The sequence below is a fragment of the Cynoglossus semilaevis genome, chromosome 11, assembly GCF_000523025.1.
Source record: "Cynoglossus semilaevis isolate Cse_v1.0 chromosome 11, Cse_v1.0, whole genome shotgun sequence".
Classification (NCBI taxonomy): domain Eukaryota; kingdom Metazoa; phylum Chordata; class Actinopteri; order Pleuronectiformes; family Cynoglossidae; genus Cynoglossus; species Cynoglossus semilaevis.
The window spans coordinates 18,455,695-18,472,052 of NC_024317.1; the positions used below are offsets into that span (position 1 = coordinate 18,455,695).

General features: G+C 38.0%; 2 protein-coding genes across 2 annotated transcripts; one reads left to right on the plus strand and one right to left on the minus strand.

The window, feature by feature from the left end:
• The first annotated feature begins 1,902 nt into the window (after positions 1-1,902).
• rtf2 (replication termination factor 2) lies at positions 1,903-13,424 on the plus strand. The gene is made up of 8 exons (XM_008321119.3): positions 1,903-2,079; positions 2,582-2,676; positions 2,793-2,886; positions 3,004-3,143; positions 3,392-3,470; positions 10,134-10,244; positions 10,766-10,811; positions 12,374-13,424. Exons 1-8 carry the CDS (start codon positions 2,011-2,013, stop codon positions 12,565-12,567), a joined length of 828 nt encoding a protein of 275 aa, XP_008319341.1. The 5' UTR covers positions 1,903-2,010; the 3' UTR covers positions 12,568-13,424.
• On the minus strand, positions 3,478-10,123 carry gcnt7 (glucosaminyl (N-acetyl) transferase family member 7). The gene is made up of 4 exons (XM_008321120.2): positions 6,541-10,123; positions 5,724-6,459; positions 5,092-5,187; positions 3,478-4,174 (listed from the first exon to the last, which is right to left on the minus strand). The coding sequence occupies exons 1-4, from the start codon at positions 6,745-6,747 to the stop codon at positions 3,954-3,956; spliced, it is 1,260 nt and encodes a 419-aa protein (XP_008319342.1). The 5' UTR covers positions 6,748-10,123; the 3' UTR covers positions 3,478-3,953.
• Positions 13,425-16,358: the final 2,934 nt, after the last annotated feature.

Genomic DNA, 16,358 nt, shown 5'->3' on the forward strand with positions numbered 1-16,358 from the left:
ATCATCTTGTATTTAAAACTACTGTTGTATGTAGAAATGTTAGTGAGTGATGTTTTTACATTAAGTCAATTTTACCCGATGCTCTGTGAACTACAAACTACAAGCTGTAGGATGAATACATAAATATATAGAAACATATAGTAAATCAGGTTAAACAGCTCCAGGTCTGAGGTTTTACCAAACGGGTATAAAAGAATTTTGTTCTTATTGTCCGGTCACCATTGTCTGCTGTGTGTTCCTGAGGTGTTGGTTTGCATTACCAGCCTGGGGCCCTTCACCCTCTCAAAGATAGTTTGCTAACAGAGCTTTCACTCCAATATCTCTAATGAAAATCCATACTAAACATTTAGCTGTGTGTGAGAAAGGGGGCAAATTCAATAAGACACATAACGCAATTTATAATTTACAGGAAGAACCAATCGAACCGACAGGCGTAGAGTTGTGGAGCTGGCAGAGATGTTTTTTTTTTTTTTATGTTTACATCTGTTCATTTTGTTACATTTCCGAAAAAACCACTGTGCATTGCAGCTTTCTGTGGGCTGTCAGCACGGAGACGTTAAAATCTCTTTTTCAGCCCAAAATGTCCAGTCCAATGCTGTGTTTTTGTTCCGTCTTCCTCCTCGTAGTGAGTGTCAGTCAGCCTGCCAGAGACGTCTCCAGTGGGGTATTCCCCAAACTAATGGTCGCTCTTTGACAGCGCCATCGATAGTAAACTAATCTGCAGGCTGCAAGGCACAGGAAACAGATCTCATTAGCACTCACTGAACTATCTTCCAAGGAAACTTTTGTCTACAGACCACTTGGACAATAGGCCTAAAAGCCAGACTAATGTCACTTACTAGTCCTGGGTTTAATGGCTGATTGACGTATGTAATAGATGAATGGGCAGCAGGAGAGTAAAGTAATGTAGGTGAAATTGTTTTTCTTTTTAAAAGCACTACTACAATTGTGTTAGCTTGGGTAGTTTTTGAACTTTGCCCTTTTTGATTTTTTTTTTTTTACTGCAGTGTTTGGCAAAAATACACCATAACGTTCACTTCATTATTATTATTATTATTATTATTATTATATTGACCTATATGACCTAGAAAAGGTTTTGTGTCTCAGTTTAAGAAAGCAAAAATATTTAAAAATTTTTAACTAACTTTAACTAATAAGAGAAATGTTTTTTGCAACAAGTGATATTAAAAAAAAGGTGAAAATGTAAAAAAACAAACAAAACAAAAAAAAACAACAGACAACACAATAAATAAAGTCCAAATAAAATAAGGTTAAAGAGGCTAACAGAGCCATAAGCCTTAAGACACTGCTACAATAAAAGGTGCATGTTTGTTTCTGTGGAGAGAAAGATTTTGTGAAGAAACAGTTTTTAATGTTCTTGATTTGATTTGTTGGTTAGGGTTAGGGAGTACCAAACAATCTGGAAAAGAGGGTTTATAATCTGTTGGCTTTAGAAGTCATTTTTTTAAAACTTCACTTTACCAGTAGTTGTGGATATTTTTCCTTCTTTCGAGTTCCATGTCGTACAGAATACTAAAATTTCCCTAACGTCTGATGCACACCGTGAAATTAATAGTGTGTATGTAGTTTAAAAGAGAAGACAAGTAGTTGGAGGAAAAAAGGTCTATACACATAGACTGACAACGATAAGAGCTCTGTTTAATATCAACACTTTTCAATCCCTTAACGTCCTGCAAACGACGACATTTTGAGAGAAAAAAATAATAGATTAGCTAATCAAAGGTACATTTTGGAAATAAGCTGCAAAAGAAAATAATACACGGTCGGACGCCGGCTAAATTAATCTAGAGTAATGCCACCACACTGTGGCAAAGATGTGAAGTGCAGCTACACCTTTATTCGCATTCTGCTCTGTTGGCTTCGAGTGGTTAACGTCACATCTCGCGATATTTGATTTGCTGTTTGTTTATAACACTACTTCCTACCTGCGGATAGCTTTGTCTGTGCTAAGTGAAGTTGATAAACAAATAACAGAAATCAGCCGCAAAGATGGGATGTGATGGTGGTACGATTCCTAAGAGGCACGAGTTGGTGAAAGGCCCAAAGAAAGTCGAGCAGGTTTGTTATTAAGTCTTTATCTTTCTCATTTGCGAGTCTTCTGATAGCTGTTAGCATTAGCATGCTTGCCATGAAGCCAATCTGCTTATATTTTTAACTACAAAACCATTCTTAGGAAACATATTTAGACACGCTGAGGAAGTATAACACACCTGTATATATATATCCATATGTCTGCGTTAGAAATTCCATGTGTTCTAGTATCTTACGTGATTAAATTCATGCTAACATTTCGTTAACCAGTTTGTGGTATATGGCCGAGTCTAAAATACTAATGCTGCGTTTTTATCTACTGAACGCGCATTATTTGTTCAGAATGTTTACGTTAAACGTGTTAAATACGTAGTTAAATACAGGCGCATTTAACTACCGCACATGCATTTGCATAAATTGTTTGTAGCACACAACACGTAACATTGGTTATATCTGACATAAATGTGCGCATATAACATTGGTTATATCTGACATAAATGTTATTCCATCGAACGTGGTTTGATTCTAGGTCGATAAAAATGCAGAGCTGGCGGCAAAGTGGAAATATTGTGCCCTGAGTCAAGAAAAACTAAGACGACCTATCGTTTCATGTGACCTAGGAAGGTAAGATTTCAATTTTTTCAGTCCCCAAAAGGGAAAACCGCCACACTCGTCATCAGTGGTACGTTTATATCAGTACGTGTAATGCGGCATAATATGTACTACACACCATGTTTCAGGTTATACAATAAAGATGCTATCATCGAATATCTTCTGGATAAGACTGCTGAGAGGCCCAATACTGAGGCTGTTGTTCACATCCGAGCACTTAAGGTGAGGTTAAATCACTTACTGTATATGTGGCACAAATGTGTGGGTTATATTTATGTTCAATTCACATGTAATTTCACCCAACAGTTCTTAAAGTAAATTTTAAAATTATATTTTTAGGACATAAAGGAGCTGAACTTGACTGATAATCCTGAGTGGGAAGGAGAGAGGAGAAATGCTAAGGGAGATCGTTATGAGGACATCCACTGTGGCATGTTTATTTGCCCTGTTGTTGGACTGGAGATGAATGGAAAGCACAGGTAAATAACAGAAAATCTTTAAGCTAAGAAATAACTTTCATGTAAAGTACTATTTTAGGTAGAATCACAAGATCCTCAAAGGGTTAAATCTGTTCTGTGAAGCACTTTGTAATAGTTGTCAGGACTTAATAAACAGTAAATACATCCAAACGGTTAAGTGTGGTAGTCCCATTTAGTTATGTAGTAAATGTCAAAAATATAGTCCCATAATGTTTAAAGTTTTGAACTTTGGCAATTTACGTTTACAGATTTTGCTATTTGCAAACCTGTGGCTGTGTTTTCTCCGAGCGGGCCCTGAAGGAGGTAAAGACAGAAATCTGCCACAAGGTAAGAATCTTCTTATCCTGTTTTTCCCTCTCTGTCTCCTTTTACTTTTTTTGTTATTGTTGTATTGTTGTTGTACTTTTTAGAAAGTCTTTTAAAAAAATCAAAATAAGTTCCAAACTTGTGGGGTGCAGCTGAGTAATTTATTAAAAACTACAATTAAACCACAATAATAAGTTAACCAAAAGTTGACAGCAACAGAACAGCAATATTAAATAAATACAAAAATATTAAAAATAAGTCACAGTATTTAATTCAATACTGTTGAAAGTCTAGGTCTGACATACAGCTAGCCTTTGTTACTTCAAGCTTTCTTGGTAATCTTGTATACACACATCTCTGGCTCATACAGTACACAGTTTTACACTACACATTTAGACAACAGTCAAAGTACAGACCTAATCCTTGAATGGTTTTTTTAACAAGCTAAACTATATCTGTGCTTTTAGTCGAATTTGAACAACAGATTCATTCTTGACCAGTGACTTAGCTGCTGCTACTTGAGTTGCTCTTTGTAACTAGCAGCCATGGTGGTTCCACTGGCACAGATGACTGACTCAGCACCTTTTGTCTGTGCCACTCTTCCAGACAATCCACTGTCTCGGGAAATGAGTTGGACTCAAACTTATTGGCAAACATGCTGTTTTTGTTAATCAGCCAGGGCAGGTCTCCTATTCCATAGATGCAGATGTTATGAACATAATGTCCTGGAAAAAGAGTCATTTTACAGACAGATACTTTTAGACTTCTGGGTTTGATTTCAGAGGTATTATTATTGTCACAAGTTATAAATGCAACAAATAGAAGAACGTGGTTTAATGACAATACTATAATTTTTGGACTATGATCAGCAACTTTTTTCACACACTGAAATGATGTGGCTAATTTATCGATTTTTATGGGCTACACTTCCTACCGCTAGCGATCAATGACGTTTCTGGTAGGCTACTGTGTGTTAAACTAGTAGCATATGTCTGTCTGTGAATGGTTGTATGCGCATACGTGCGTGGGGCGTGTGCAAGAGAGAAAAGAAGCTAAAGTTGAGAGCAGTTGTCACCCTGTCATGTTGAAGCGTGAGTTGGTTATACAGGAGCTGTTAAACCTCTGTTTATGTTCTGTTGTGTTTGGTGTGGCTGATAATAAAGACCCTAACTTCACTGTTTACCTTTGTGCTTGCTGCGGACAAGCACAAAGTGAAGGGAGTTAGCCCCGGAGCTAATGTTAGCTTCGGCCCTGGAGCAGATCACTGAGTCTCCCCTGTGCATTCAAACTATGGTTGGAGCGCTGAAGCAGGAGAGAGCTAACGTGTAACCAGCCGCATTACAGGCACTGTTCGGAAAAACAGCATTAAGTTAATTACAGTGAAAAAAAATCTTTCTGTGTAAATATCCCATGTTACAACATGGACACCTACTTCTTTATAGAGAAGTGCGAGCTATAAATTAACAATTTTTTTTCTTTTTTAATTTAGTGGTGTGGCTTATATTTAGCTGCCCCCAATAGTCCGGAAATTACGGTAATCGTTTTCCCAACAGGGTTGTATCAATATAAATAACATTTCTACCTCACCACTAATTAAACCTTAGTAGCGGATAGCTGTGTTTAACACTGGAGTTTATTGTACCTTTGCATCCGTTGTGGGTCACTCCCTCTTGATCACTCCATTTGATTGCCCTGATGTCTCCTTCCCAATTTCCATTGACATAGCTGCCTGGAGCTTCTGTAAATAGGTTACCACATTAAACTCAACTATGTAAATGAAACATTGTTTGTCTTCAATGGGTAATGTATTGTACAGTGTTGTACATTTGGTCACACGTTTGGATATTTAGAAGCGCTAGATCCTTTCGATAGTAAAACATGGGCATCACCAGTAAATACTTATGTTTGATCATTTTGGTGGAGATTCTTAAGATATTTCTTTTTTCCAAGTACTACTAGTATGACTAGTGTTAATTTGCAGTGGCAAAGGCCAACATTATTCAGCTAAAACCAGATTATGAAGAAAAGATCATTTCTTTCTCATAGGATTATTAGACAATCAGCCAACGTTGGACTGTACAATGATTGTAGCACTATGACTGGCAATTAACTTTAACACACGTGCACTCCAAATTAACATTTATGCTAGCTGTATTTAACAACATTAACAATGTCAGTGGTGCTGTAGTTTTGATACTCTTTAAATGATTCTTGTGTCAAAACCCTAGAACTGTTTATTTACAGGTGTTTTTAAATATATTTATATATATTTACCTTCAACGTGGTTCAGTGTCACCCAGTAGTGTTCGTCTGGACTAAATGTGTCTCTGGACCACTCCAAGAGGTCGCGAGCTATTGTGCTTTCCAGAACAAAGTCTACAAAGCCTCTTGTCAGGGCAAAGTAGGCAGTTCCAAAGTAAACCTGCAGGTTGTGTGGCGCAGGACTTTTCTTTCGGCCCAGTGCTTTGACATGAGATCCAGGGATCTCTAGGTGTTGCTGTTCTGTTCTTTGCTTTATGGACACTGGCTGCTTGGTCCCAGGGGTCATGTTTCTGTCCCTCCACCTTTGGCTTTGCATGTACTGCACCAGTTCTAGATTGCTCATGATGGGGAAGTCCTGGCCACACAGATTGACCACTTTCTTCCAGCGGATTTTGGACTTCGCCAGGTCACGTAGGCAGTTCAGGTCCGCCTGCAGACGAGAAAACCCGGCGTAGGTAACGATCTCACTGCGACTGGAGAGGAAGACGTTTTGAAAGCAGCCGATGATCTTCTGTACTGCCGCCTGGTACTCCCATGGAGCCTTGGCGTCCACATGAATGCAGTAGACATTTTGTGGCATGTAGATGGCCCGCAGCAGGCGCACAAATACCTCCAGTTCTTTGTGAATAGTTATAATAAATGCCATAGGGTAATCTTCTTCCTCACGGCTTAAAGGTCTGGTGATGAAGTGTAACTCTCTGGTCAAATTGTAACAATTCCGGTGACTATTGAGAATATATCCTTGTAGCTGCAGAGAGACAAACAAAGTCTCAAGACAACATGACAGACTTTAGTGAATCATTTCATCGTCATTTGTGAACAAGCATACCTGACAGTTACCCTGAAACCATTCTGCTACGTTGTCAGTGCTGGACAAGAAAGCTTGGCATTGGTTGGGAAGTGGTTTGCAACCAAACGGCTCAATGCTGTTGGGGTCTGTCGTTTTCCCCACCCTCAAGTAAATAACTGAACAGATAATAATACTGAACCCCAGGCACAACAGGAAGCTGCATTTTGTCACATTGAGCTTGTTCATTACAGCCCCACTCAGACTCGTTCAGGCTGTGGCACCACAACGGAAGTCCTTAAAAAAAGGACATCCAGATCAGTTAGTTTTCAAAAACCCAGATCTACCACATCCACCAGCATGAGTTCTTACCTTTTCTTTCCTTCCTTCTTCCCTTTGACAGAAATTTTGATTCACTGGTTTGAATAGAATAGAAATGATTCCTTGTTTTAAGTACTTTCTTTGTCAGGACTATGTCAGACTATGAGGATTAGAGAGGCAGACTGAGTTGTGTTTATCCTTCAATTTACTGCAGACATCCACCAAAATTAGCACCTCAGACACCAGGATGGTGAACAGCAGATGTTTCTTTCTCCTGAAAGTCAACAAGAGAGACAATACGTCCATAAATTTTCCAAACAAATGTTGGTCAAACTCAGCAGATGGCTTAAATAAACAAGATTAGTTAAATAAAGTCTGGCCCTCGTTTGCCCGTTTTTGGCTGAAAGACTTTTATTATCTTTGAATGAAAAAAGTAATGGGATATGACTGGATTCTTTTGGAAAGAAGTAAATTAGTAAAACTGAAGTACACTTTTTTAACTGTGTCCTACTGCGGGGCCCTGTTTTAAAAGACACAAATGATGTGGTGAGGATGTAGGCTTTTATTCATCACATACAACAGAGGCAACAGTCACTGAGGTCAGGGGCATCAGAGTACCCCCCCCCCCCAGGTCTGTATCAGCAGTCAGTCAACTGTCTCTCCCACCATTCAAAAAGACATCCAGCTTTATAGGAATTGATGTTCACTCACACTGGGGCTATTGTACTGCGAGCCAAGCATGATTGTCCCCACGTTTCAATTTAGAAGTTGTGCTGATGCTGTGTGACGTATTACGTTTTATCCCAAGCATTCGACAATAACACGTTTTTGGAGCAGTGACAACACAGGAAAATTGATATCAAGTACCCTCGCCACCTGTGCCGCCATATGATTATATCGGTCTCTCGTGTTTGTAATATTTTGTTGTCCCAGATGCAATCGCTAAAAAAAAAATCAAACTTCTGAAGCAATTAAATCTGTAAAAAAAAATAAATAGAAGAAACGCTATGACATCACTACCTGTTCCCTGATCCTATTACCAGAGCAGCTCCTCCGTATGTGTCGTCACATTCCATCCAGAATTCAGAAGGTACGGCTCAAGAGCTTTACATCTGTGTCATCCTCAACTACAGATGAACACACTATCAGCTGTAAATGACTTTCTGAAATTGATTGTCAAAATCCTCCAGTAGTTTCTGGACAAAAGAGAGGAACAGAAGAGAGGCAGGACTCTGAGCTAGAATCGGTGTTTGACTCTGAGCTTCAGTGGTTTCTAAGTGACTTTTTTTGTTGTTGTATTTGACACTAATTAGGTCACACCCCAACCATTCTCATGAGATTTTGTCCATCCCTACCTGGTAACCAGCAGTAAAACACACACTCAAAGCACTTTTCAACGCACACACTCCTCCTCCCACCGTACCTTTCCCTCCGCCCCTTACCTACGTTTTTTTCCATTCTTAGTTTCCTACTCACTGGTGGGTTGCATCTTCTTGCTTCATACTACTTTCCATCTCGTCTCCATTTCCCATTTCAGTCTTTTGAATCCATGCCCGTGAACCAAGGGTGTTGCGAGCTAATTATTTCTCAGCTCTGATCTCTGTGCTGATTTTCCTGCTCGTCAGGTGTGCGGTCTCAGGCTATAAAACAAATTAATTGTGCATTCAAGCTCGTCTCTTCCTTGCTGACATGATCCTCAGCTCCACACTGCGCTGCTGCTGTTGCTGCTGCTGCTGCTGCTGCTGTTGCTGCTGTTGCTGCTGCTGTAACAACAGCAGAGTGACTAGGTGCAGCGCAGAATGCGGTGGCTGCTTGGTCAGCTCCTGTGATGAGCCGGCCCTCTTCTGTTGAACACAGATCACAGTCAATGAGGCTGCATTAGAGCAACACAATGGACTCCCTGCTAGGCACTCAGGAATTTGATCTTTATGCACAGATATAGGTCTGCTTTTCCTGTCTTTTTACATATCAGCTTTCGTATTAACTATTATATAGATTTTTTAGCGTTTAGTTTCTTAGGTTGTGCTGTTAAGGGTGGGAGTTTTTTTTCCATATACAAATGAGAATTTCTGCCCAGTTTTTCTGTGAGAGCCTAGTCTTTAGCAATGTTCCCCTTTACTGTGCAGTATTCTGCTTGATGTTAAAATATTTGAATGAAACTTAATATCGTTGCAATGACATAATTTACTGTGAACTCTGGGTTAACTATTTTTCATTGGGCATATGCTTACAATTTAACACTAATTCCAAATATATACATATTATATATAATATATATCGCACTTGACAAAACTATTAGCCTCTTTTTAGACTGGTTGTGGTGAGTGGAAAATCTTCAGTGCATATTGAACTCCAGTGTCTAAGCTGTACCTTTTCTACTGAGTATGTAAGCGCTCTTATAGAGCAGTCATTGAATTTCTGTCACTGTTAATATGAAAGGTCAAAGGTTATCAATATCCCAAGATTAAGATTAATGTGGGCGTAAAAAAAAAATACTTTTTTTTTCATGCAAATTTCTGACTCACTCCCATTGATTGCTATTTTCCATCACCTGGCTATAATTTGACTGTGCTTTTTCTACCTGCAAAATAAACTACACCTCTATGCAAATGACAAGTGACAAATTTGGATGTGATGTAAAGTGACAGAGCTGCGGGCTGGGTGTGAGATAAATACGTGTTTGTTAATTAATGTGGGTTGTTTTCTGTAAATATTGGACAGGTAGGGAGCCTGCAGGTTTCCTCTATGCTCACCTCATCCTCACCACATGAGCCACAAACGATGTTAGGGCTTCACTTCGAGCCTAATGAACAAAGTAATTGTTTGCAAGTAAAAGCAGGAAGATTATACAATGTTTACATTTACTTAAACTTTGTTAAACTGTTGTTAAATAAATGTTAAAACATATATAAAAAAGACATTGTCCCTCCATCTTGGCCTCAAAGCTGGTTTGACTTCTGGGGACAGTGACTACTCCCATTTTGTCCATCTCCACCTATCTGGTTCTGGCTAGGGACTTTTCTGTCTGATATTCAGGATCAGTATTTGTCCGATATTGGTCAAAAATTCAGGATCGAACATCAAAATAAAAATGTCTGATCCGATATTATCTATTGGATACTCCTAGTTGCGGTGTTGGTATCAAACATAGGAAAGTTGTATGGAGCCAATCCGCAGTTCTGGCACGACATGGTCATCACTGGTGCTCCCTCAGAACCACACGGTCCAGATAAGCTAGTTAGCTTTATGTCACGTCCGTGGCTCTAGTTGTTTTCTGTTAAATCCATTCAGTAAAATGTATTTTTGTGTTTCAGTGTGGAGACCCATTCACTGCCGAGGACATCGTTGTGCTCAATGGCACCAAGGAGGAAGTGGAGCAGCTTCAGAAGAAGATGGCAGAGAAACGTGTCAAGACCAAAACAAAGGTGAGTTTAGAGTTTTCATCAAGTTGGAGCTAGTTTAAGAGACAGATATTTGTGTCTCTGGAGTGTCTGTCTTAAAACCTGGGCAGATGTCCAAGAACCTGGGAATGTGTTTCAAAAGAGCTGTTTGAATTTCCCCTGCTAAAGTCACAGTGATGTGAAACTAACCTCAGGTTTCCACCCATGTTGAGGAGGTGGGCGGAGCATACAGTTGAAAGCATACACAGAAACCAGCTGTTCAGAACTGTTATATAAATGTATAAAGATGTGTTCAGTCCTTGGATTTGTTTTTGTTTGTTTTTTATCTTTTTTTGACCAAAGCTTTTACCTACATACATCTGTAAGAGCTTACTGTAATTAAATATATATAATATTGAAAGTTCTTTTGTTCACCTTTTTCACCTTTATCGACTTCTGCAGATTTGTTAACATAATATGAATATAAATGGGCTCTAAAAAGTGAACTTCAGAACAGCATGTGTTGGAAGAAAGAGTAACTGTTTTTGTTCCTCTTCCTTTTTCAGAAATCAAAGAAGAGCAAAGAAGCTGAAGCTGTATCAACACCATCAGGTTTTTTTTGCCTCCAGAGGCTTCATGACTTCATGATCTCTTTCCATAAATATCATGTTTTCATCTCAAAATACAGTGGTCGCTCTCTATATCGTGGTTCTCCTTTTGCCCCCTCAGTACATCGCAGATATTTTTTATTCCAATCTTGTGAGAGTTTCGCTATATCGAGGTATTTTACAGAAAATATTTTCATTATTCTTGTGATTTTCTAACTAAAAAACAGTAAAACAAAATATAGCAAAAATGAACTAAAAAACATTGCTGGTAGCTTTGTTTACCTAGAGGAGATCTTCTGTTCCTCACTGTCATCGGCTCCTGCATCTAATTCAACACCCTATGATGCCTCTTAAACGCTGTAATCATCATCTCAGTCTTCTGTAACGAAGCCCAAAGAAGACGCTGACACAGATGACAGTTAACAGCCTTTATTTCTCTCTACAATAACATGCACTACTGCACTTGTCCCAGCTTTCACATACGGTCCGTCTTGGCCAGTATCGCTCCTCTGTTACATCTCTCCTTGGTCCCTGCTTGATTACTCCATTTGCACTCACCTGCGTCCGGGGCTGCACTTGCGTCACCACTCCTGTGCTCTCCCTCCTGCAGCTGAGCGCTATCCTCCACCGCATCGTGTATTTAATTTATTTACGTAATATGTACATCCTACAACTGTTGTAATGGGAAAAGGTTACAGGTGTCATGATACGAGTGTAATCGTTTCTTTTTACAGTTCAATAGATCACATTATCTGGCTCTTTTCAGTGCTAATATTTAGTGCACAGAGCTTGACTATAATGTTTTCTCAGAAACAGTTGGTGTGGTTTCCCTGAAGAAAACATTCTTGAAACCAATTACTGGTTCATTTATTATTTGTGTTCCTGGTATGTGGAAGTAGATGTGTACCGAAACAAATGCACACATGAAAGAAATGACAAACATGAAGTAGGTCAAGTTATGTGGTTGATAGTCACTCTTTATTGTTTGACAAAGCTGATGAAATGATTAAGTAAATTCACAACATCCTGACACCAGGTTTCAAACCTCATTATTATAGTCATTATTATAAACGGGAACAATTGCTTTGGTTTTATTCCTTAGATCAGTGGTTCTCAAACTTAGTACCACCATGATGACCAACATTAGAATATAGCAGCATAGGCCTTCCCTATTAGCTACCACCACACAGGAGATATGTTTATAAATATGTTGATGTTTAAATGCTGTATTAATTATGCATGGTATGTTTCAGATTTATTCAGTTAAAATGTAAATGTGAAAATATGAATTTTCCCCATGTACCACTAGAGAGCGTACCATAGTTTGAGAACCACTGCCTTAGATCAGCAGCCCCCAACCTTTTTTATATTATTGTTTGACCTTAACAATAAATCAAAAGATTGCCTGACAATCCCATTTTGAAATGGTAGCAAATATTTTCTTATATGATGAATTAAGTGATTTTACTCTATAAACCATCTCTCAAGTGACTACAATATTTGTGTCAGTGATTATAGTTGTTTTAACTAATAATAATAATAAAAAACCTTTTGTCACATCCCTAGATGAGGCCGGACCCTCTGGAACCTCCAGCTCCTCCAAGGAAACAAAGTCTGCGACGGCGTCTGCAACAAAGAGATCCGTTCAAAGCACGGAGAAGTCAGAGGTCTTCAAGTCCCTGTTCACATCCCACAGCTCAGCCAAGCGTACCAAAGAGCAGACATCCAACTGGGTCACACACACCCCATACCATTTTTAGTACCGTTACATATTTCACAGCAAAAAAAAAATTTTTTTACGTTTTTTTCTCTTTTTGTTTTTGTTTAAGGACATTTTTTTAAATTATATTTAGTCCAGATTCACTTTCCTTATTTAACGCCTGTCTCTTCAGACCTAGAACCTGTGTATTTACTTGTTGTGTTCATTTTATTAATGGCTCCCCAAGCTGTTCGACTCCTTGTTTTGTAGCCTAATTCCTCCCCCATGTATTCTCTGTATCACCTGTGCTTCGAGAATTGATGCTTAGAGACCCGTTTCTCACCTTTACTCTGCTGCCCCCCAGTGGGCATTTATAGATTGGATTTCAAGTAAAACTGTTTCACCGCTTTAATCTCAAAATAAAATTATCAAATTTTTTTTTATCTGGAAAAAAAAACCCTTATAAGTGTGTCTCTTAGCTATCTCTTATCTTTACTAAATATATCCACCTAGTTTATTTGTGGATTGTAGTGATCTCAATGACTTGCAATCGATTGATTGATGAAAAATATTTTTCAAGTCGTTTTAATTAACAGTTATTAATTACCTCCACCCAAGATGTTGCAACAGTGGTTGACTAAAGGCTTGCCCTTAAAGCAAGAAGATTGCTAGATCGACCCTTCTGTGGATTTTTGGATGTTCTCCCCGTGTATGCGTGGGATTTCTCCAGCTAAGTGAATGGTTGTTTGCAGAGGGGTGGACTCGGGTCACATGACTTCAAGTCATGAATTTCATGACTTTGGACTCGACTTGACAAACCTTTGCAACTCTTCTTAGATTTTAACATCTGTGACATTAGTACTTTCCTGTTGCTGTATGAAAACTTTTTTTCTTCTAAAAATATATTTTAATAATGTCTATTTAGGCTCATGGCTGTTGCTAGCAAATGTGCTACTGTTTCTCATGCTCCACAACATAGTTCTCTCTTTAGCACAAATTATTGACTTGGCAGCATGTTTTGGGGCATAAACTTGCATTTTATTTATTTCTAAAAAATTTTTGTTGCATTTTTTATGATAGTAAGACCATAGTCTTGAATAAGAAAAATATTAATATTTTCAACTGATCTGTGTTAAAGATGCATTTTCCGTATGATTACAGATTTTTGACATTTTTTAAAGGAAAAATAGCTGAATTTGAGTATTTCGCGATCAAATACAGAGCAGATATCCTGGGTGATTCTGACTTTTTGAAATCCTGACTCCAGAGAAGTCAGTGCCTCACCAGCCTTGAACTTGAAAGCAGGACCTGCTCTTCTTGCAAAAACTGTCATCTGTGTTTATGTGATCCTCACACAGTATAACCTCCTGACAGATGCTTACCATGTAATCGGGCTGGCATATGAGTTTCTATTGACCCTTTCAAGCACTTAAGTTGCATGTGAGCAGAGCTTCTCTGGCGAGATAGCGCTGTTTTATTTGGCCTCTAATTATCTGCACGAAGACCGTTTGGTTTGACTGGTCCAAACATTTTGGGTGTTGCGACTTTAGCCACGTGTGTTAGGGAAGCAGCGGCTTGTTCTGTGGGGAACGTTTGCTTCAAAGCTGTTCTTTCACTTTGTAGGGCAGTATAACGATGAGACAAACACGAAGAAGACGACACTTTATTATCGAGCGTACAAATTTACACGTTTCATTATTTAAGCGTGTGCGCGCGTACTCGTGCACGTATGATTAAGTAAATCCCTTAAGGTGTAGCAGCAGACCCATATCGCCATCACCTGGACCGGTGGACTCCACGACGCCAAGAAGTCCGAATCGTTTTTGTTACGTGAACGACATAATCCTGGCCGTTTTTGAGCTGCTCAAGTAGGAAAAGAAACATTTCGAGTTTGTTTTTGTTTTGTTTTTTTGTAACCGGAAATGAAACTTTTGGACAGTGTTGTGAAATGTTTACAGGACATCGGGGCAGGTAAGATCAAATACTACGCAGTAAATGATCCAGTCCGAGATGGTATCATCTGAGAGCATATGTGTGGAATGTTTTCTTTATTTTCATCTTGTGTTTCAGGCCAAAAGAAGAGGTTTAATAAAGTTGTTCCACACCTGATGATGGGACCGTTGTTGAATCCTGTGAGCACACGTAGTGGTGAGTATGTGATCTGTCCATCTTTACCTGAAGTGTTAGATAAAGCTCAGAGTTACTGTTGTAATTTGACTTGTATTGAAATGTGTATCTATGGACTTTGTAAATGTGGAGTTAGAAGGTATTTTATTCATTGTGCAAGTATTGTGGTTGGTTTATAAGAACTTAGTAAGTGTTATGGTTGTTTTTTTTAACTTAGCTTTTTACTTATAGCTTTTTACTACTTATCGTTTTACTAAGTAAAAATATAGGTTTTTAGCACAAATTACTCACTTGGAGTATATCTTGGGGCATAAACTTGCATTTTGAGGTATTTATTGGACTTTAATTTATTGGACTTTTTTGTAACTTTTTTGTATTTTTTAATAGAGAAATTAATTTTATTTACATTTCTTTATTTTATGACAACTTTCTCATTACTGCAATGCATCAAGGTTTGTGTGAAGTTATGCTGTTATGTGATTAAGACAGATGTTTAGAACATTAATGTACACTAACAGATGTTTTGAAGTAAATGAAACATTACTAATTAAATATTACAATACATTTAGCAGACACTTTAATCCAAAGCGACTTACAATTTGAGTCATTCAATCAACAAGAGGAGACTTAGGTGTTTTTTTTGTTGTTTTTTTTTGCGACTTAGGTTTTTTTTTTCAACTTAGGTTTTTGGACTTGATTTTGGATTGATGTCTCCAAAATACTAAATAATAAATAGTAATAATAAATAGTAAAAGAACAGTTCTAGGTCATAGAATAAGAAGCATCTTTGATAATAATGGAAAAGTAGAGGGACAATGGCCGTTAGCCTAAGAGTATACATCTGACTGTGGTGACCTGGGTTGAATTCAGGCAAGGTAATTGTGATACTTAGGAAGTTTACATCAATCAGCCACAGTGTTATGTTCAAACTGACTGCTGTGGCTTTATTTATTTTTCCAGATAACATTTCAAATGTCTGATATGTCTTGCCCAAGGATTTAACTGCTAGATAATATTAAAATTAAACCTTCATCAGAGTTAGTACTTTTATTAAGTAGAATATTTTAGTACTCTTTCCACATCTGACTGTGAAATTATGTGATTTTTTTTTTCCTTAAATTTGACTACACACCTAACTCTACACTTGTGTGATTTCCTTAGATTCTTCAGAGACTGAGCTGTATGGCACATGGTTACAAAAACCATCATACCTGTTCATTTCAAAATATGCTGCCAAGTGAATATTTTGTGTTTAAAAGTCCAAAAAGTATTTTATATGACTATTTCAAAAATCACCCAAAACATGCCTTACAATAGCCTTATCATCGTGAAAATATCCATGAAAATAACAAGTCTCCGAAATGCCTTAAAATGTGAGATTATGTCCTAAAACATGCTGCCAATTGAATATTTTTTTTAAAAGTCCAAAAAGTATTTTATATGAATATTTCAAAAATCACCCAAAACATGCCTTACTATAGCCTTACCATTGTGAAAAAATCCATATAAAATAAAAAGTCCCAGAAATGCCTTCAAATGCAAGATTATGTCCTAAAACATGCTGCCAAGTGAATATTCTGTTTAAAATTCCAAGAAGTATTTTACAGTGGATATAAAAAGTCTACACACCCTTGTTCAAAGCCAGGTTTTTGTGATGTAAAGAAAAGACACAAGCATAAATAATTTCATAACTTTTTACACTTTTAATGTGACCCATAACATGTA

Coding starts and splice junctions, on each gene's coding strand:
- rtf2 (XM_008321119.3), top strand. CDS start 2,011: ATGGGATGTGATGGTGGTACGATTCCTAAGAGGCACGAGTTGGTGAAA. Junction 3,144..3,391: donor GAGATGAATGGAAAGCACAG/GTAAATAACAGA, acceptor TTACGTTTACAG/ATTTTGCTATTTGCAAACCT. Junction 10,812..12,373: donor AGCTGTATCAACACCATCAG/GTTTTTTTTGCC, acceptor TCACATCCCTAG/ATGAGGCCGGACCCTCTGGA.
- gcnt7 (XM_008321120.2), bottom strand. CDS start 6,747: ATGAACAAGCTCAATGTGACAAAATGCAGCTTCCTGTTGTGCCTGGGG. Junction 6,460..6,540: donor GGTTTCAGGGTAACTGTCAG/GTATGCTTGTTC, acceptor GTCTCTCTGCAG/CTACAAGGATATATTCTCAA. Junction 5,188..5,723: donor GACACTGAACCACGTTGAAG/GTAAATATATAT, acceptor ACCTATTTACAG/AAGCTCCAGGCAGCTATGTC.